The sequence below is a fragment of the Nyctibius grandis genome, chromosome 23 (assembly GCF_013368605.1).
Source record: "Nyctibius grandis isolate bNycGra1 chromosome 23, bNycGra1.pri, whole genome shotgun sequence".
NCBI classification, from domain to species: domain Eukaryota; kingdom Metazoa; phylum Chordata; class Aves; order Nyctibiiformes; family Nyctibiidae; genus Nyctibius; species Nyctibius grandis.
In genome coordinates, this window is record NC_090680.1 from 1,027,951 (window position 1) to 1,050,741 (window position 22,791).

The 22,791-nt window shown below is 40.4% G+C and overlaps 1 protein-coding gene across 2 annotated transcripts in view; it reads right to left on the minus strand.

The window, feature by feature from the left end:
• Positions 1-22,791, minus strand: part of GTF2E1 (general transcription factor IIE subunit 1) — a 55,428-nt gene that overhangs the window by 26,789 nt on the left and 5,848 nt on the right. For both annotated transcript variants that reach the window (XM_068417404.1, XM_068417403.1), the window contains exon 2: positions 18,919-19,396. In XM_068417404.1, coding sequence (XP_068273505.1) covers positions 18,919-19,366 — 448 coding nt within the window. In that variant the 5' untranslated portion in view covers positions 19,367-19,396. The remainder of the gene's footprint in view (positions 1-18,918; positions 19,397-22,791) is intronic.

A 22,791-nucleotide genomic window follows, 5' to 3' on the forward strand; every position in this document is an offset into this window, starting at 1 on the left:
TAACTGGAGGGTACCAAACTGCACACCAGCTCTGGAGGGTGTACTCCTTGCTGAAATTAACCCGTCAGTGGTATGAAACAGTGTCTAGAAAGAACTGGCTGGTTCAATATGCAAACAGTGTGCATACAGACAGAAAATCTGGCCTTTTTGGAAGCCGCTGGAACCACTGCAAATTATCAGGTCAACTGCCCTTTTGCAAGAACAGCAGCCGTTTGAGAGCTGAGAGATACACCTTTCCCTTGCTCCAGGAAGGAACACCGCAGGCTGCTGCGTACTGTACTGATCCTAACCAGGAGGCTGCTGCACGCAGAGCCCGTGATCCACAGAAGAGTTACCCTGAGCAGCTGCAGGTCTGTGCTGTGCTATCCTGTGCTGTGTACAGCACTTAGCCTCCAGGCCTGTGCTGCACATACACCCTGGCTGCCGGATAAACTCGGTCAGTTAATCATACCAGAGGACTCCGTAGGCAGCTCTCACACCAGTGATTACACCACCATGTCTTCATCTTAAAGTGAACCAGCATGCTTTCATGCAAACTTTCTTTTGCTCCACACCAGAAATTATTAATAAAATTTTCTTCTAAGAAACTCCTGTAAGAACGCTGAAGACCGTCACGCCAGCGAACCCCTCCATGTGTGGGGTTCTGCACATTGTGCTGTGCCCCGACTGGAGGTCTGTCCAATGCTGCACAGCATGGGATTCCCAGCATCAGAAGGGCCATAAGGTTATCCGTTCTCCCTTTCCTTCTTGTTAGTTCCAATAAACGATATTTTAATCAATACCTCACAGAGTCTGAGTGCCTTTCTTACTGGGATCATAGCAAACACTTGTACCAGTGCCTTACACATGACTGACACAGACCATCCACTAACCTGTTTAAGTGAAAGTCACAGCAGTATTTTTTACTTTAACACAATATTTCATGTCTGACTCGGCACTGAACAGCTCATGATGCTCTTGTCCTGTTTTCCCAGTCTCCTACATATGCAGGCTGAAAGAAGGGTATAAAATTGCAGGTTGATTCCTATTAGAAATTCTCAATCCACACATTCTTTCCTATTGCTCCTAGCACACTCACTTACAAGGTATGCTGTAAGGCACATACTCACCCTTTGTGAGACTCTGGATAAAGTAAACTTGCTGATTTGAAAGTGGTCTGGAAGAGAGCTTAATCCAGCTTGAACTCATTCAAGTGATCAGCACAAAACCAAACCAGTAACATTCTTGATCCTTTGCACTTTTAAGCAGTTTCAGGGGTGAAGACAAAAATTTACAGATGAGGAATGTTACCAAAACCCACCTTCACACTCAAAACACTGTCCAGAATCTGAGCCAAGATATTTGTGATCTGTTTGCTGTGATTTTAACAAATCAAAATAAAGCACAGTAGAATAATAATGACTAGCATAAAAACTACTTAAGATAAAGTGATAGAGTTTGTTTTTATAAATAAAAGGGGTTTTTAATGAATAGTTTTTTTAATGAAAACTAAAACCTTTTATTTTGTAGGACAGTTCAGTGTCTCTCCGGGATTGAACTGTTCTATACAAAAGAGAAATTTAACATACACCAGACCATATGTGAGCTTAATTTTAACATGTTCCAGTTTAATAGGTGTTCCAGTCACAGAATGAAACTGGCATTCTTATGGTGCATATGGCAGCTAGAGAGGGCTCTTCCCACTGCACTTAAGACAAAACCAGACAGGAACAGTGGGGCTCCTAGTCCCAGGGCTCCCTTCACCGGCAGCAGAGAGAAAGCAGCTCCATTACAGACCACTTCTGCCTCGGGTGTCCATGTCTGGTCTATAAATGCTTTAAGGTAGGGAAGATGAATACCTTGTCTAGCATCAATTCCCATGTTTGGGAGGAATCTCTCTCCCCCCCTCTCTCATTTATCCAGTTGTATTAAATACATTTTTAAGCAAAACCAGTGTTGAGGCTAATTTTGGCTTCCTTCCGAAGTCTTCAAAAGAGTAAAAAAGTTATCTGTGTCAGCTTCCTGAGCTGCATTTTATTCTCATTTTAGCAGTATTAACTAATGAAGAGTGCCACCCTACATTTGATATTTTGCAGCACAGGCAGATGAAAGGTTTTACAGTTTCAAACTGTGACTTGAGAAAGAAAATAACAATTCCCCAGCCTTTCAGGTTTCCTCTGAGGATGAGAGTTTGGAAGCCTGAACTCAGAGTCTCTTCCCAGGTTTGTCACCAAGTTATTTCCAATTAGGAGCACATCATACACATATCCACGCAACTTATGTTTACATATGTATGTAACTTTGCAAGACCTCACTGTAACACTGTCAGATATTGCCGTTAGAGAAGAACATTAACACAATTATTAGTTCTTTTTAATAAATTAATTCTGCCACGTGTAAGTGCCAGCACATTTTAATATTATACATGAAAATACAGCTTAGTGCAAGCGTACGCTGTCTGATACAGCATACAAGGCAGTAAACTCATTTGCAGAAAAACGGTATGTTGCATTTCTTTTGAAAAGAAAGGGCATTTGCATATTGTGTCAGATGCATACGTACAGAAGTAAGAAATAAAGTGGCAAATCTACCTTAACATTGCTAATTTACTGATGTTTGAGTAACAGTTATCCACTCTTTTTCGGTCAAAGCCAGAAAGCTCCAGTACTGTTCTGTTTAGATGTTTCATGCCTATCACTGCAGTAACTTCTAGACTCCAGTGTCAATAAATTCTCTTGGCTCTGCCTCGCCGCCTGGAATGCAGACATTTTTGAAAAATCTAACAAAAACAGTATTCTGAGTACTTCTCTATTCTTTATTTAATATACTTTTGTACAGAGTGGGTTTCCATCATAAATGTCTCTTCCACCCTCAGATCAAGGGTCTTCCCTTATTTACATCATCGAAGATCCTCTCTACACTTTTGCATCAGCTTTCTTTTTAGCAAAAAACTCTGAGTTTCCTAAATATTTTCAAATTAATTTTGCCTCATTCACAACAATCTGGGGAATGAAGCACTTTGTTCTGGTTCCTTTTGAACACACAGGGACCAGGGGACGTTTTGCCTTAGAGCTACGACTAAATGAGGCGAACAGAGAATAAAAACAAAACCAAAACCCCAAAGCACACAACCTCGCTCTGCTGGCACCTGCACCGATCACTTGCTGCACGAAGAAAAGCTGAGCTTTTAACGGGAAGCAGGCACAAAAGCAGTCCCTTGTTATCACTGCAATCCCAAACCAGAATACTCTCAATTCTCCTTGAGCACAAGATGAAGAAGAGCACTACAGAGTTAGTGGCATGTTCTGCTGTGTGCTCCAAGGACCACCCTTCAGCTAGCTCACCATTTAAAAGTCACAGCCATCCCCATTTAATCTGTTCGTTGTCTGCCTGATGCACATCCAAAGAGATTCACAAAAACACGGTGATACAGGTCAAAGATGCAAAAGAAATCTCTCTCCACTTCACCACGATGTATTTAGTACTTATAAAGGATTTACTTCAGGGTCAAGGAAAGCCAGACAAAAGATTTCAGTGGAAGCAAGAAGAAACGTTCAGATTTTTAACAAAAGCAGTCAGCAAGAGATCAAGGTACTTTATGAAAATCCGTGCAAGTCTTCTGAAGAGCACAAAACACTGCCTTTGGAATTTATAAACAAACCCTGAGTCTGACTGAACGCTTAAATAACAAAGATAATGCTCTGGATTAAAAAAAAAATAAAAAAAAAATCCAAGACACATATCCTGGCACTGGGCAAGGGACTGGAAGTTATCTTTGGAAGGGAAGACATTTGAAGCTCCAGATGATTGGTCTCCAAACTTTTTTGATTGCACATCCCATTTGTAAAACATTTGAGCACACACCCTCAACATAACGATATTTACTTATAAATTACATACATGTACTACTGTACTAATATATTATGTACATTAATAAAACATACATGAAAATAGAAATAGGATGAGATAAAGATGAAAAACTGGTTTATAAGTTTTTAATTTTATTAATGGTACAAAAAATATTTTCTTCATACACCCCAGTGGATTGGTTTGCATGCACCCCACTTTGGAGACTGCTGCAGGGGGCCTTTTCTCCTCCTTCCCACTCCCCCAAAGAGCATCTACTCTTAGCTCATTAACTCTTGAGCTAATGCAGAGATAAACAACTATGATGGCAGCGAGTCCTGAGACTGGCATTCTGGATTTGGGGAAGGGTGGAGCAGAGCTGAAACTCACAGCTCATTTTTGTTCAGGATTACACTTCACCACACACTGGAAAACTGGACGTTAGTGGAGGCCAAAGCATGGAAGAGAATTTACTCATGTGGAGGGAACTGAGCAGGAATACGAGTTATTACAGAAAAGTCCAAAGCATCACGCTTTTTATATTATTCACCCATTCTAGCCCTTCACCTTCTATACTGCCTACAGAAGACTGTTGTGAGCCTTACAAAGGCACCTGAGGATTGGCAGAATAGGGATGAAAGCAATATGTCATATCACTGTTCACACATTGCAATATTGGGGCACTCACAATTCCAAGCTTTAACTGCTACAACCCGAAAAGAAAAAGCATATCACAAAATATATTAAAGGATTTTGCATCAGAGCTGACAGCAGTTCCTAAAGGAAGAGTCATCACAAGTTGAGGAATCGGTGTTTTAACACTGAGAAATTGTATAGTGTACCTGCAAGCAAACACTGCCATGACATTAAAGAAAGTCACTTCATATAGCCTTCCAAAAATACATCAGCAAATGCATATTTGAAATTTTTTGTCGCACAAATTCTGATACAGGCAGTGATCCGAGAAGAAAGAAACCAACTTCATAAATGAATTCTCAGACACAGATTTCCAAAACCGATTTCCTGTCTCTCAGCATTCAGAAGCTTACAGGGTCTTAATGCTCCTTTCAAAACTGATTATAAACAAACATATGGACATTAATTGCAGATCTCTCAGCTCTCACAGGGAGTTTCAAATAGAAGGCCCGCCGTGATGTTTACTTGCTTTTGCTTTCCCTCTCCTTAAGTATGCACTCATGCTTGGTACCACAAATGCTTCTACTGGAGCAAGCAGAACTGGCACAACTCCAAGGTAAATCGCCATCTTGCTGTTAGAAATGCATTGTGCACAGATTTAACTTGTATTTTGCCAGATTTGACATAAGTGAGCTAATAAATTAAAATTCAAATAAAAAGGGATTAAGAGAAACAAGCTCTTATTCCTTTCCTCTACAGGTGGAAGAGCAGCAGTGCACCAATGAACCTGAATTTGTGATACACCTCATCACCTGTACTCTGAAAAGGGACAAGCAGGGTAAAAAAGATTCATTTTTGCCAAAGATAACAAAGTCTCTTTAAATCCAAGAGAGGACAGAAAGACAGAAGAACCTCAGAAATTTGTAAACACTTGTTTATAATTTTGTCTTCTAGTTAAATATAAACTATAAAGGTGAAATTTTGCAACAGTGCTGCAAGACTAGCAGAGACTCATTGGTATTTCTGAGACATCAGTCCTATTCACGTGGGATCTAGAGGCTCAGAGTTGCACAGAATTGGAGACAAAAATTCTGCTTCTAAAGCTGTTGGTCTAACCAGACAAATCAAGCAAGCGTGAAGAAAAGGTGTTATACGTTTCCCATTTTGAAGACAGAGAACCTAAGAAGTCAGTCATAAAGCCATATGAGTATGTGGTAGAAGTGGGATCTCTGAAGCGTATGCCCAGTGTGTCAACCTGCAAGGTTCTGCTGTGGTATCTAAATGAGAGAGTCACCCAAGGAACACTCAGGAGGATCCAAAAGTTGCATGCTGATGTGGGCACAGGTCAAGCTCAGGCTCAGCCACATCTTCTCCAGTTCCACAACCGAAGCTGTTTGTCCTGCATTAGACTGTAACTACTGCAGTCTTAACGCACAAGGCGGTAAATCCTTAACACTCAACTCCTGAACGTACACTACAGATTCAGACGATGACTAGGATTACATTTTGGAAGCAAATATTAAACTGTTGAGGAGCACAGCAGCCTTCATTGCTTGAAAGCAGCAAATTCCTGTCTGCTTTACAAGTTACTGCTTTTGTGGGTCATTAACTTTCAGCTCCAGGCAGATGAAGATGAAACACCAAAGCATTTACCAGTGGGAAGACCCTTGGCCAAGAGGAAGGACTACAGGTAGGACTGAGGAACTCATTCCTCAGCAAAGACATTCCTGTCTGGATACCCAGTGTTCAGTTATCACAGAAAAATATTTGGGAGATAGTAAGCAGCTCGACTGCGTGTTGAGCACAAAGAGATCTCCTTGAGTTAAATAAAATCCAAAAAAGGATCAAGTCAAGCACAGAACCAGTCCAAAGTCTTCTGGAAGTTTTAGCTTATACAACATCAAATACAGCAGGTGAGGATTGTTTCCTCTTCCCTTCATCAGCTTCTCTGACACTTTTAAGGTTTAACATCAATATTTTTATACACACATATATATCAGCCAATTTAATTATGACTGACTTCTCATGTAAAAAAAAATGGGGTTTTGTTTGTTTGTTTTTAAAATTGATGTGGTCTGTTTGCAACAATAATCAGATATTCCTCTGATCTTGTTCACAAAGCAGGGAGAACCACCAAGACTGCCATCTCCCATTTCAGCTTGAGTGAAGCATCACATATCACCTAATCCTTTGTCTTTTAAGGTCAAGTTACATCCTTGTCCTCCACTCACTGCAAGATCCTATATCTGCATCTTTTTAGGCTTGAGGGTAGACAAGCACACCCTTTTTTAATCAGTTTCACCAGCTCAGTGCAATTACTATGGAAATTAAAAAGCAGGTCTCTCTTCTCTCAACTCCAGTGAATTACATTAAAAAGTTGCTAATCTTCTCTTTGCAACTTAAAACTCCAGTATTCAAGTATTCCCATAATCACAGCCGTTAGAGTTTATATACTCAAGTCACCTGTACAACTGCTAAATGCATTTATCTACTTGTCAATAAGATTGTTTTCAGAAGCAGAGGAGTTTAACCCTTTTTCTCAGCCTGAATTCAGCAAGCTGGATCCTACCATTTCAGACTAACAGGAAAGGTAATACAGAAAAGACAGCCTGCCTTAGCTCCACCTGTAAGCACAACCAAAGAACTTGTATTAGCCACAGTTAAGTCCCCAGGGGCAAAAAGAAGAGTAAGAATAAAACTATTCAGCAGCCCAGGAGGAAGAAAATTTTTGACTGCAAAGAGGGAAAATTCTTCCATGATGCGATTTTAGACTGGTCAGAGCAATTTTGTATTACTGAGCTTTCTCCTGTTCTGCCAGAGCAGCTGCCTATTTCCTTCCTGCACCCAGATTTCCTTTAATCTTTGAAAACAGGATGCTGTGTTCTGACGAAATGCCGTTCCTGGCCATCCCTGGTGGAGGGAATTAAAAGCCTTGCCAATCCTTTTGAAATGCAAATCTTCACCAAGTAGGTTTCATGCTTCTTGCTATTGTTGCGTCTCCCTGAAGAGCACATTAGGTGGAACAGTGAACAGTGGGCTGTTTACTTATCTACTAAAATGGATATTGTCTTGCACTTGTGATCCCCTAATCTCTCCATTTTCATTTTCCTCTTTCCTCCTCCCCAAATCTCACATTTTTCAAGCAAAAAAAAGCTTGTTACCTCTAGATGGCAAAAAAGCTTGATCCTCCAGCAGCAAAATCATTAATTCTCTTATCTGCATGGCCAATATGGCTCGATAGAATTTCTTTCTTCAAATATTGACTATTTCTGTTACCTGTTGAGAACTTAACAGAATAAACATTCACTTCAAATGCTTCTTTTCATGTTATTAACAGAAAAATTCTTCCTCTGCCCCTTTTTAGAGAGCCTGGACAGGGGAATAGCATTTTAATTAAAAAGGATGAGTACAATTAGAATGAGTAAGAAGCACACAGACCAATAATCTAATACGTGACAGGAGAAAAGAAGATACTGAACCTGACCCTCCCAGGGACCAAGGAAGTGTCAATATGAAGACTCCTGGCACAGTTTTTTTCTTTTGGTTCAATTTCAGCCTGCGGATGTGGGGGACGACGCAGAGAAAAAGATAATGACTTCCAAAAGTGACAGATAAAAAGTTTTGTGCAACAGGACCAAACTCTCCAGAGAAAATCTTCTACACTGCAAAATATTCTCCTGAAGTCAGTGATGAGGGCTATATTGAATCACTAGAATGGTTAAAGCAAGACTGAAAAATACAGTGAAAATACGTATTTATGAGCAACTCTGCACTGATGGAAGTGGAGTTCAGAGGGGGTTTTTTCTCTATTTTAGGAACAGAAATTAAGAATTTTACACTATTTGACAATGATAGGCTAGTAACAGTAACAACTTACTGACTAATATCAAACTTCCAACAAATTCAGACAGAAAATTTAATGTTCATAGCTGATAACTGATGAGCAGCATGATTAACAATACAAACCTTACCTTATTTTTGGCTTTATTTTGTAATGGGACTCAAGAAAAAAAAAAGCAAGCAATGAGTATATTACCTACATTCATTCCCAGTTGCACCTATTTCTCAGAAAATGTGGTTAGCAAGAAACAGAAATGTGCAATAGCTTCAGACACAGTGGAAGATCAAGCTCTGTGTTCAACAGAGGGCTAACAGAAGCAAAGTCTCTTCATAAGTTCGTAGTCCACACAGAAACGTCTGGACAAGTCTCCTAAACGCTGTGCCTACGTTTCTCCATGTACTTTACTGACATTACCTTTATCTACAACACTGACATGCACACAGCTTCGCAGCAGTTGGCCACTCTTCTGGAAAACCAGCTGTTGAATTTCTTGTACCAAAATGTCACACAAGGTAGGAGGAACCAGCAACTTTCTATTAAAATGATCTCCCATATTGTTTTGGATTTGAGATTGCTGTTGGTAACCTCAAACCCATCCACCACATTTAAGAACCGGATTGAATCTGGCAGGGACAGAAAGAGTTCTTATTCTTGTAAATGAAAGAGAGCAGATTTTGTGCGCTGGCAGAGCACGTGTGGATGGCAACTGCAAAAAGTATGTTTGGCGTGTAGGGAGATGGCGTCACTGCCAGCTATCAGGCATTTCCATCAGTGCACCTGCTGCGGGTTTCACTTGGCATGCTCTGGCAAGCAACTTTGTCCTCACAATACTCGGCTATTTGAAAACTGGCTAGCAGAAACCTTCCTCATTGCAGCCCCTGCAGCACAACTGATCAGCTCACTATAAAACCCCCATGTTTCTCACTCACTCATGCAATTGGTATTTCTTGGGAAGCTGGGAAACCAGTCTGAACTGGCACAATAACAGAAAGAACAGCTTGAATGTTGCCAGAGGAGTTGTTGTTAATTTTTCAGACAATGTAACAGATTAGTGGAAAAGGATATTTGTCCAAACTCACAGAACAACGTTCAAATGTACACCTCTTCGGTACAGAATTAAGTGGCAATAGGGACCAACTTTAACCACCTTTTCAATAAGTGAAAAAAGAATTCATGCGCTTAAGTGTGAAAAGCAAAATGCAAAAAACCCTAAACAAACAACAAACCCAAAACCAACCCCCCCCCCAAAAAAAAAATAAAAAATCACAAAACAAAAATCTACACCCCACCCCTAAAACCAACAACCCGCACCAACCTAAAAACACTTTACCAGACTGACAAGAGAAAGACTCTCTTCCCTTGTCTTCCCACCTCTCAAGAGATTTCACTCCTCTGCCACAACCGCATTTTGTCAGGTTATTCTCAAATTCAGGCATTGAAAAAAAGATCAAATAATAGATTACTTCACTAGACATACTGAAAATTAGGCCCGCCTAAAAAGGCATCTTCCTTTAACAAGGAGCAACTGAACTTGGAACTCTTTACCTTAGGTAAGGTATAAATCTTTTGAATGTAAGGTATAACATCTTACCCGGCAAGATGTTACAATTTCTGCTTCTGTCTGTAAAGGACCTACTTTTCATCCTCAAAAAAAAATACTATAAAGCTCCAAACACTCAAACCAGGAAAGTCAGAATTCCCCTAACCATGGAACTGGTACCTTTCATTTTTGTCTTCTAGAGTTTGTGTACAGCTCAGTAATGTTTACAAGACTTCTACATCTACTTCTTTAAATCACATTTTGTTCAGGGCTCCCAAAAGACTCCTTCAGAACATAATAGTAGATTGGCAAGAACCTCCTGCTGTGTGGAAAAACAGACACACTTCTGATGTGTCTGAGAGGTACGTGCAGAAAACTGGAAAAAGAAAAAAAAGAAAAATCCTTAAGTAAAATACTTCCTCTTGAAGAAATACCAGATGACCACAGATACTTTGCCTTTCCACTTCACCCTCTAGCACTTGTGAATAGTTGACGTAAAGGTGATCAAATCTACATAATGAAGCATTTCATAGTAAAGCCCCTGTTAACCACCTACTTCTCAATCTTACAGGACTTATTTGTAGACTCGTGAAGGATTCGTACAGATGCCTGTTACATTTCACTGTTACTTACCATTTTTGCCCACCATAACTATACTATTACTACGCTATCTCAGCACTCAGCACTACGCCTGACCCGCAGCGTGCGCTGGAAGACGTATTTCAGTACAGGATGGACAAACTTGGGCCTCTAACTTTTACCCTGATGGCACTCTGGGAGAAAACAAACCACGCTGTATTACTCTGATCGCATTTGAAAAACAGAGGCACCAGTTTTTTCTGGCCAAGGATCAAGTACAGCTACGCAAAGACAGCCCAGGGGCCCAGCCAGCAGTTTAAAATACATTTCTCTAGAGCACTGTATGGGATACGAGCTAATAACCTGCTGTGACCCCCTGGCAGAGCTTATCAGTGGAGAATGAGGCATGCAAGGTGCTCTAAGGGCATAGCGGTGCTGTAACTCAGTCGTGAAAAAGCACTTGATCACAGCCTACAATATGCAAAATTGCCTACGTGTATCCAGTTCTTGGGCACAGTTTAGGTAGCAACTTCCAGAAAATTCAAAAGATATCAACTGAATTTGCTTCTACATTTCACAATAACATTAATCTACATTTCATGCTACAGTTTTCCCTTCCTGCTGACCCGGGTTTGCAGTTAGAGAAGAGGAGCAATTTAACATTTAGTGTCTTAAAAAGAAAAAAAAAAAAAAAGAAGCACCTTCAGAACCACTTTATATTACGTAGAGGAACATTAAGTTGCTCGTTCATCTCAGTGTGCAGACCATTTTAAGCCCAACTAGATTAAAAATACTGTAACAGAATTTTTGAGCATCCAAAGCCATTTCTCTTGAAAAGGTAAACTAAACATTCAAAAAATGGACTGCATGAGACACACATCAAACTATTGATCGTTCAGAAGTGCCAGATGATTTAATACATATTCAATATAAAATTGGAAAAGAACAGAGAAATCCTTTCCTCTTCTCAATAAGAGCTATTTCTGCTCCAGCTCATACGTACAACCTCAGCAGCTCCGAGCTGACAGTTCTTCCTTCTGTCCTACTGTGGATAAATTAAGCCAGACAGCAAGCAGAGAAAGATACAATTGGACAGAGGGAATATCCAAAGGAAGCTCATTAGGAAATAAAGAACTTTTTTTTAAAAAAAAAAAAACTTCATCCAAGAAGACTATGCCAAAATACCAACTCAGCCATCATACTATACCCTCGATTGCATCCAGCAGCAGAGAGGCTGCAACACAAATAACGGGGTTCTACATGAGTACAGATACCCATGCCTAAAAGGATGACACACTTTGCAGATGGTATTACCAAGGATGCAGTTTCAAAAGAGCAGCTAGAGTAAAAGATAGGAATGCTGCAGTCCAGCTTTCATCACTGCAAACAGCTTAGCCATATTCACAGATTTTACAGAGATCTTCTTGCTGTTATCTATTTCAATTTGCAGAGCCAAGAGAAAAGTTAAAGTGATAACCTTTACTCAAAGGGCAATTATTTCCTCCACTTCTAATAATAAAATGTCCTTTGCAGACAAAAAAAAATGGTATCAATACTGTAAGTCAGGGCATGCATTTATCAGATACTTTTTTTCAATCTAAGAGACGCAGCACACCAGCCAGAGGTCAATGTGGAAGACAGGGAAGTGACCAGCCAGCACTCTACAGGCAACAGCTTTTCTGAGTTACTCCAGTGACTTATAATCCTCCAGTCTGATGTTCTGCGTAGCTCAGGCCCTAACACCACCTTCACCTATTTCTCCACCAAGCTGAAAGATCCGTGGTTAGACTAGATGGTTAGCCTTCAGACAGGGTGTCCAGCCCATAGGGAATGAGCTCAAGTTACAGACGTAACCTACACACCCCTTGTAAGTCATTCTAAGGAGTATTCTTACTTTCAGAAAAACATGCATTAATGCTGATATGTTTTTCTCAGTTTTCCCTTCCCTGTGGCTCCAGGCCTTATCAAGCTGAAGCAGAGTAAAGCTGACGGGAATACTCTTGGAGCTTTTGCCAGAAATTTGAATAGAAACAGAGAAACTAAGCAGAGCATGGGCAGTTTCCTTCTGTTGGTGTTTGCCAAAAGCTCTCAGTGGCAGCACAGACAAACAAAATATGCCTGTAAAGTCAAGAAAAATCTCACTGATGAGTTTACACACACTTGGAAAGCTAACAACAATAAAAAAATCTTCACAGAATTTGAAGTTGTTCAAAACAGAATTGCTCTGAATCCTTTCTTTTTCAAGGGAAGTTTCTGGTATGCCAATTCACAAAAAGATTTTTTAAGTCCTGATTTTGGCTGGTAAAAAGCTGTAAATTGTTGTAATACTAATATCATACAGCACGTGCATGGCAGTACATGGCAGACAAAGCTATCCAGAATGCCTGCTCTGAAAAGCATTGAACCTAAAGTACAAGAATCAACAGCATAAAGATCAAATAGGATTGACTACATAGTGTGAATATATAGAATAAATAGCTCTACATGATTTATTTTTTCTAATGGCTGGAAGGGACAGAACACAAAAAGAGATGTACCAGAAATGGACGCAAGAGCTCCACAAGGAAAGGCAAGGCAAAAAACAGGGAGAAAAGGAAGCATAAGAAAAAATTAACAAAATAGATAGGACAGGTTCAAAAGTAACATGAATCAGATGAGGAAGATTTGAAGCTAGGAGTGTTGAACTTGCCTGAGGAAGTGGAAATTCAAAATGAGAAGACAGATGTGTTCTGAATAGCTCGCTGGGGATGAAGTGAGAAGGTGAGCACTCAGAAGAAAAGGCAGTAGCTCTAGAAGTCAACACGTAAGACCAAGACAAAAAAATAAATACTGGTCAAATTTCTAATCTCAGTAACAGGGCCCAAACCATACAAATGCTCAGCTGCATACGGGCTGCCTGAATGCGATATAAGGTGCCTTGTGACAGGTACAGAAAATCAGTCTCTGAACACGTTATGTGCAATTCTGTTATGAAGTACACAAATGACATGTGAGAGGCTGACAGTAAAACAAGTGGGGTTAAAATGAAATTCAAGGTGTTGTCTTGCCTTCATAAAACTGGTATTGCCACCTTCAATCTGCTCTTCCCAAATTAAATTTCATTTCAGCACACAGAATAAGAAAGGGGCCCAGATACACGGTACGTTACTATAACAGTGCATCTTCAGGATCAGTAAGGTATCTACATCCAAAATCATTCACCAAACCAAGAGCAAACTGTAGGAGGGCAAAGAGAAGACAAGTAATTAGCTGCTATGATTTCCAATAACAACAAAAGACTCCAGTGATTACAACTGTAATTAAGAACATCCCAACAGCATCATCTTCCTGATTCCTGCTACCCACTTATCTTCCGTCTTTTTCTTTCCACTATTATTCACGTCTACTCTAACTGAATGTTATGGTGAGGACACTTAATGTATAGATGTACATAAGAGAGACCAACTGTTATTACAATACACTGTTAACATCAAGATTTTTCTTCACAGGAACAGACGTGAAAGAAATGCAAGACTGGATAAAAATTACATTGCAGAGGTAGAAGAGAAAGAGGAAAAACTACTTCATCTAGCCTTATATTTTTTTTCTAACATCAAATTCACCTGCTACACTGGTGAGTATCTTGATACAGTTTGGTATTTAGAATACCTAAGGAAATCCAGGGCTGAATAACAGCCAGTGTGGTGCACTGCGGGATCTCGTTTCTGTCACTCCTTCCCTTCAATCCCACTCTCCCTTTTGCAGTTTCTAGTCACATACTTTCTTTCAAATTGACCTTGAATTTGACAGTCAACTCCAACGCTACACTAGATTTACAAATATGATAAGGGTATGAGAACAGGATACATCAGAGAGACCTTCCCCAACCAGACCCGATTAATCATGCTACAGAACACATATCCATGAACATAATTTCCTGTTTCATACATTCAATAAATTAATCAACCCAAGCCCGTATGTATAGAGAAAAGAAGACAGCTCCCCCTTCTGGGTGAGACAATACAGCTCCTCCCCTCCTTCCTCCCCCCTCCACAGAACAGACTTGGGCATATTTAATTCTCCAATAATTTTTTTTTTTTAAAATCCAATCCACAAGATGGTATCGAGCTGTTTAGATTACTCTGCAATTTCAGGAACTGGCCTAGAGAACCCAAATTTCTGTAGTTTCTATATTTAAAAGCACAGAGAATAAAATTCTTCCCATAGGTCTGTGTAAGAGCCTAATGAAGTAACACCCTATCTCTAGGTGAAACACTTGAAAACCCAGTGTCCCTTATGTCAGTGTCCACTGCCAGCCCAGGTCTGGGAACAGACAGAGTTCAGCAGCGTTACATATTTAACATCTGGCTTTTCTTACTGCTATTCAGTTAAACTTTCTTGTACACCCCTGCCTCAAGAGGTAGCCCTTACCTTTTGAAGGGAATGGCTGCAGCTTTCCACCTGTGTGAGGCTTCATCACAACAGCAGCCGCATGCAACTGCTAGCATGCAGAACAAAGAGCAATGAAATATCAGAGCACAGGTAGACAGCAGACAATGGCACAAGTGCAAGGCAATGACCTGGATTTCAAGGGCTTATATTAGGATCTTCTAGGAAAACTACAATCTTTTTCCTTTCCCAGTCATCCCATCTGAAACACAAGGCTAGAAGAAACACTTTTCATTCATACAGCATTGGTGTTTTTCTTTCTGTACATCTCAAAACACTCACAAAAGTGGGTAAGAACGGTCGCCTCAGCCTGTAAGAACCCAGCCCGTGCCAATTCCCATCAAAGGCACTGCCAGGTCAACAGGCAAACCACAAATCTGCAACCTCTCCAATCAGAAAGTTCTTCTTAGCTTTGCTACAAGTTTCCACAGCAAATTTTTGCAAAATAAAAACACACTGTGTCCAAGCTCTTTGCCTCTAAAAGCAGCAGTTACTGATACTGTTTCTTTGGAGGCAACAGTAAAAACTTCCACTGAGGAGAAAGTGTGATATCTGGAGATCTGTTCAAGCTCTTCATTTAGAGCCCATGGGGCTAAAATTCATGACCTGGGCACGCCGTGCTTAGAGCTAGCAGGCACTCACTGGTCATACAACCAAGTGACTCCTCCAACGCATTTTGTTTCTTTTCACTTTTCAAAAGATCCCTTTGTGATTTGAAGCAGCAGCAAAACTATTTTTTTCATCACCTTGACTTTCACCATCTGACAGTTTCTTTAACATTACATGATTTCTGTTCTTGAACTTCCTACAAGTACCAGACAATACTTGTTCAACCTTTGACAGCATAGTGAGTTTTTGGAGATTTTTGGGTTGAGATGTTTAATGGTAGAAAAAGGGATGGAGAAAAATCGTGTAATACTTTTAAACAAAGAGATCACACTCTCAAAGTAACGTTTATACCATTTAAAATCTGCATTTGAAATTAAGCTAGTGGCAAACTTGCTACTCTGTTCAAAAATATTTTTCCAAATTAATCGGATGAACAGCAACCAAAGCACATCTACACCTACATGCCCTGAAAACATACTCTTCTTACTATCAATTATTTTCTCTCAGTAGACACACTTCCACCTTCCAAAAACACAATAATCACATCTCCTGATGAAAAAATAAACACCTCTTTATTTCAAAGTTATTCACAAATGGAGTAAAGCACAGAGCTAAAAAAGCCTCTATTTGACAGCTGGTAACCTGTAAGAAACAGACCTCTGCTAAAGCAGAGGGACAGACACAGATGCTGTGGTAAAAATTAAAGAGCACCATAGATCCAAGTTATGGACAGCCTCTTCACAAGCACTCTTCATTCACAAATTGCAATAGAATGACTACAGTCATGGACAGAATCTGGAAAACTCCTCACCATCACTGATAAGGAAGGTCAAGAGCAGTAACTTCCTCTTCTAACCCTTTCATTCTGTAACAATTGCTCAGAGTTCACATTTGAGTTGTAACTAGGGAAGAGAAAAGCAAAGCAGAAGAAAACACAGAACATCTAAACCATCCCCTTCTCTGAGTGAGGAGGACAAAAAGCAGACAGGATATCTTTTAACAACAGATCGCAAATTTAAGTGCAGCTTGGTCTAGACTAGTGCAGCTGATGCCTTCCATGCTCTACCTGCTCCATGGACTAACAGACTTTGGCCCTGCAGGCCTTTTAATTCACAAAATTTTATTAATATGGCTGCAGTCCAGGAGCAGCTCTGGTCGACTATGACTGAAATTCATGTGGCTTTCAGCTACCCTTCAACAGTTGTACTGACATGAGTTCCAATCAGCGGGAGAGGTTTATGTGTAGCGCTGAAAAGGGCTAAAGACATCCTTGGAAAAGGGTGGCTATTCACTGTCTAATAAACCTTGTTCCTCTACATGCCTTGTCCTCACAAGCTCCCTCTGTGAGAGACCCAAAGGTGTCTCAGTTCTCTTCTAATATGGAATTCCAGAGCAGCAGGAAACAGATGCAGACAACACAATCCACCGCAATACAAAGCAGCCATTCTCACTAAAAACAACCAAAATTGCCCACTTATTTACCCAGAATGGAAACAAGCAGCTATCTCATGGTTTGGAGACAGTATGAGACCTTCTTAAACATTAACTGGAGAGCCCTATCCGAACTGGTATTCCATGTAAAAGCTATTGAGAAACAATAGTATCATCACGTGCTATCTAGATGAAGTTATCATTGACTTAAAAGTTATAGAAGGAGAAACAGAATACACATAAATTCTAGACAGGTATGTTCTTATTGAAAGCAAGTGAAGGTAAACTGGCTGTCTTGTTATTTGTATTAATACTGACAGAAACCAACTGCTGAGAATTGCTGGGAAAACAGCACTCAACCTTTCCTTCCATCAGCAAAACTGCGAAACACTCCATGTGCCAGCGAATGATTTCACACTGTGCAGACAGTCAGTGCCTGTATTGCAGACAAACCCTTGGTTGACCTCATCAGTTCCTGGAGCACAGGCCTTGCTGTCAAAGCCGAACCCCAGCATTATTGTCTTCTGCATCTCCTCGACAGCCAGTTCTTTGCTCTTGGAACTCACCGCCCACACAGGCCGTGAGGGTTCACCTGCCAAGTGTCACAGGTCCCCTTGGGTAAGTGTCTCACGCTCCCCACTACGTTGTTCTCTGCACAGGTTCTCTGCTCTCTCCTTACCGAAGCAAACTGCAAAAGCACTATTCCTCTTCAGCCCAAAACCCACAAGTGTAGCTGCCACAGATGATCATTACTGTAAAGAGCACGTGTAGTTTCTACACTCAGCGGTATAGAAAATCTCTGCTGGCACTGCTGGTTTTGGTGCTCCATGAGGGAGCAACTTCTACTCAGAGAGCTGTGCTGGATTACAGGAACGACTGTTAACTTGACTTAGTGGATTCTGCTTTTAAATATCATTTTCATGGTTGTTCAAGTAAAAGGAGTTTCACAGCTCTTGATCTTTGGAGGCAGGAAAGAGGGAAAATGATGGGCTGAACATTTGTTCTGTGTTTACCCTTCTCCAAAGCAGATTAGACGTGAGTAACCCTAGATTAAAAGCTTCAATATCACTAAACAGTGAATTTTTACAGTTTCTCATTATGATAACTGACACAAAGCACCACACTCCAATGTTTCTGAGAGCTTTCCTGACTTTTGCTCTTCTATTTTTGTGGAAAAGTAAGATTGGGACAAAGAATTCAAAAGGAAAGATTAAAAAGTAAAGAAACTAATTCAGAAGGGGGAAGCCTAACACCCATCCCCTGCTCCCTGCCTTCCCCCCAAAATAATCCCAGATTAGACCAGCAAAATAGGATCTCATCACGTGCAGGTGCTCTTCCTTTTCTTCCCTGGCACAGAAGCACAAAGTATTTGGACTGTCCCTGTAGACAATGACACCCAGAAAAGATTCTTATTTCATATGCATGAGACAGATACGCACCTCCACTGAGACTGAGACACAGACTTGAAAAAGAATCTTGTTTACTCCTAACCACAGACAAGCCTGTAATTAATTTATTTTAACTTTCGCGAGTCTGCTTTACACTGGGGAAACAAGGTTGTGCAGTATAATGAACCGGCTAGAAGAAAATTAAACAGTAACAACTCACTCCTTGCATGACCATCTCTAAATTAAAAAATTTTGCACATCAAAATCACCTATACATATGCCCTCTCTGCAAACTACCAGTAAGTCATACAGTTTACAGGCAAAACCAGTTTACACTGAAAAACCCTCAGCTTCCAACAAGGACAGACTGCCTTATTCACCCTTGAATCTGATTGCAGTAAGACCTCAACATCTCTACTGCTTGTCATTCAAGCATTTTACCAACACTGCTAGTTGCCTGTACAGACTGTGTAAGTCTATATACATTATTTTTGTATTTTGCTAAAACATTTATCCCCTGCATAAACAGAGTGCCCTCTAGCTCTGGCCGAACTCAAAAGAGAATTTTCCCAAGACTGTCTCCTTAAAGTCCAGCACTTACAAAGGAGACAGCAAGAGCATTCTGTTACCTGTACTCTTACCTGTCCTGGGGTCAAACAGCTGGTTGGCCTCCAAGTCTGTGAAAGTGCTGAAGCAAATGGGGCATTTAAAAGAGGCGCGATTGGTGGAGTCTCTTTCATCCGTCTCAATCCTCCTCCTCATGTGGTCCAGCTTGTATTTCACCACATTAACCAGAAGGCGGTAGTTGATGAAGTAGTAGTTATGACGGGTGGTTTTGCCATCTGGAGCTGTCTCTACCCTCATCCTGCATTTGATGAATTTGTCACCCTTGAGGGTGTTGAGGACAGCCCGCAACTGCTTCCTATCAAACTTAAGGAGCTCTAACATGTCCTCTTCCTTCACGCAGGGGTTCCTGATGAGAATGTCCAGAGCCAAAGCATGTTCAATGCCATAAAAGCCACGCACCACATATTTGGCAAGGCGTTTGAGAGCTGCTGGGACCTCAGTGAGGACGTCTGGGTCAGTCATAGCAGGTTCAGATCTTGAGCTTCATGTATACTGCAATGAAAAAAGGCAGATGGATTCTTAGCTAGTCTTCTGACTTCAGAAGTTTTGATTTATCTCACTTAAAGCTAAGAAAAGGATGGGGTGCTTTCCATTTCTCTTTCCCAAGCCCTGTACAGTCTCCTTAGGTGTTAATCATGCCAATGCTACAGAAGCAGGATTAGGAAATGGTACCTCTTATTCAAAACAAAATGATAGAAAACTTTAAAAAGTGCACAAGAAATTGGTACCATAACACATGGCAGATTTCATTTCTACCCAGTCACAGCCAACAGAGCTGGAATAAGAAAGCTGTCTTGAAGCTGAGCTCCAGTAGATGGTTTCATGGTCAACTGAGACTTGTATAGCTTGGGAGAAGCAGAAAAAGGCTACAGCAAGAAAGGTCCTAAGACAGCCCAAGAGTAGAGTAGTCTTATGGCCCCCGTTGATGTCACTTGATCACACTGTAAGTAGCTCTGCCTGCTTCTACTCCTCAGACATCACTGGGCAGAGATATTATATGAGGACAGCTTGCTAGTACAGATTGGTATGCATTTGAGCAAAAGCTCCCAGCTGCACAGTGAGAACAGATAGATTTTTTTTCCTTACTTTCTGATAAATAGACCTTAGTCAACTGTCTGCAGCATGAAAACTGTTAGCACTACCAACTCCTACATCACAGACTGCTTCAGCCTTCATCTTAGATGAGCAAATAGGTCCTTCCAAAGGACTGATCTCCATTTAAAGTGTCTCCCATTCAGACCTTAGAAGCCCATGGATAATATAGCACAGTAAATGAAGTAAAAATCAAGACTTAGTGAACATGAAGAGACAATGTGTTTAAAAAGAAAAAAGTATTCCATGAAGTACCCTTTGAGTTACTCACCACGACTTACCATACTGTCTGTGACAAGACAATAATTTCTAAAGAAATACTGTATTTTCACTTCATTTTTCTTCACCTTAACAACAAATGGCACAAATGGTCACAACAATTACATGCTTTTGTGACATACAGGGGATTGTATCATGCAAGGAATTCCTCATACTGTCACCCCTGCCGCAAACACAGCTAAAAGTCAAACTGCAGCAGACAAGAGCAGTGACTCTTCCGAAGCAGCCACTTCTGTCCAGCAGAGAGAAAAAGGGAAGCAGCTCCATCAGGCACAGAGCAAAGGCTTACTGTCATTTCACAAGGTGGTTTTGTGCATTTTCCCTCCTCTCTTTCAAGTCTACACATCTGTAGGCAGTAACAAAATTCCCCTCCACTCATAATGCACTTGGATTTCCACGTATGAAAGGTTCAAGATAAGCACGAAGTATCATAGGTGCTTTTGATATACTCGTTCAGGGGGTTATACTTCCAGTTAACTTCAAATAAAACTTTGAATAGTCTTTTTCAATATGAGACTTCTGTGCTAGGTTAGGGTATGAATAACCATTTCTTAAGCAAAAGGTTCCTTCCACTGAAGAAAAACCCCACACCTTAATTTCTGTTTGTTCATAGCTGCTAAGCAATTTTTATCTGTGAACTAATATAACAAATAGTGAAACTCTGCCAATCTCAATTTTCACTTCCATTACATGTTTCACACACTGTGTACGTACTTCCCCAGCATTCAAGTCTCAAAGAGAGGAAAGAGAAGAGTGACAGCAGAAGAAAGGATCTCGATGGGTATCCTATTTTCGTCATTGCTATCATAAAACCTGTAATATTGTTTTTGACAAACACCATTACAGAACCCTTCTATACTCCCCACACTAAGACATCCCCCTGAAACCACCAAGCTCTACATGTAACCATCAGCTGATGATTCACTTCTATCAGCTAAGGTGACTCAAAAATCTGTCATCATTTATCACAGTGGCCTGCTTGGAATTTTTTTTTTTTAATGAGAAACACTGCCCTCAAAAAAATTTAAGCAACCTTACTCACTGAAGCTTCACTTCTCTCCCACCCCTGCCCTCTTCTGCAACTGAAGAAGTCCGTTCCTCTCAAGGGTTACAGTCAGCGCAACTGCAAAGCAATTAGGCTGTGGATTGTGGAGCTCAACAGTAAGTAAATTAAGATTGTCCTGTCTTTTGTGCCTTTTGGGTAAGAAAAAAAACCACCCTCCTTCTTTTCTTTTAAAATGCTTCTCTGCTTGAGCTTTTCTTTTTCTCTAACTGAGGCCCAAATGGTATTCTCAGTGCTCAAATTGAAATGAACTGAACAACATTTGTTGACTGCTGGTGTGCAGGCTGAGAATAGCTTACAGAAAACAATGGTTGGATGTCCAGCTCCAGCTTCCCTCCAAGGAAATTAAATTAAAATATGTTTACCACAGCATGAATTAGCCGCAAAACTAGTACTTCTAGAGTCAGTTAACTTTCTTTTGCATGCCAGATACATAATGATTTATCTCACACAAAGTACAGTTTTATAGAGCCTTGCGTTAAAGGTAAAAGCGTTAGCAATAAAGGATGCCCCATCATGAGTTGGCCATACAGTATTTTCGAATCTCTAAATCAGACCCAATCTGAATACCGTCACAGGACGTTGTCCTTGAAAATCAATTTCATTCTGTTGGTATTTTTACAGTCTTTCAGTCACTTAAAGATAAATCTTGCTTTTGACTGAACCTGTGAGCAACATACCGATACCATAAAACAATGTCAACACCGAGGCTGGCCAGAAGCCTTTATTCATTCAAATTGATTAAATCTTATTCAGACTTTAAGCACAGCATAACATTAACATAAAGATCAATTTTAAATAAAACCTGGCACCACAGAAGAGATTTAAAAAGTCAAATTTTGAAAGTCAAAAGGTTTTTAAGTGCTGATCTCAAAGACAAACAAACAAACCCTTATCTCCTCACCAATTCACTGTCCCCTAAAAATTCCTTGCAGAAAAACTTGGCGATGCAACTTGCAGTGGGCACAGTGACTTTCAGAATACCAGTTGTAACAAAAAAAGAAAAGCGTTTTTAAATAAGCACATCTCACTCTGGATACCACATCTGAGAGCTGATGGAAAGCGTTTTCTCTGCAAGAATCTCATTGATAAGACAGCTGTAGATTTCCACAGCTGCTTTCAAAACAGGTTTAAGGTACAATTTCCTGAATAATGCACTCAGCTTAAACTGAGACCTACAAGGGACCAATAACTAAAACCACTTCCAAGAGTATATACTTGTCCCTTTGTTCTCATCAATAGTTAGAGATTTAATAGTATTTCTTAGTGTCAATCCCTAGAAAATATTTTTTTCCATCCAGTGGGACCAGGAGTTTTTACACAATTATTTCTTCTCCTCTACTGGAGATCTTTAGTGATGTTCAAATCTTCTACGTCCTCAGGCAATAGTGGGCATCTTGAGTGTAACACTGGTTTTCTTCCAGGCGTGGATATATGGAAATACAAGCATTCT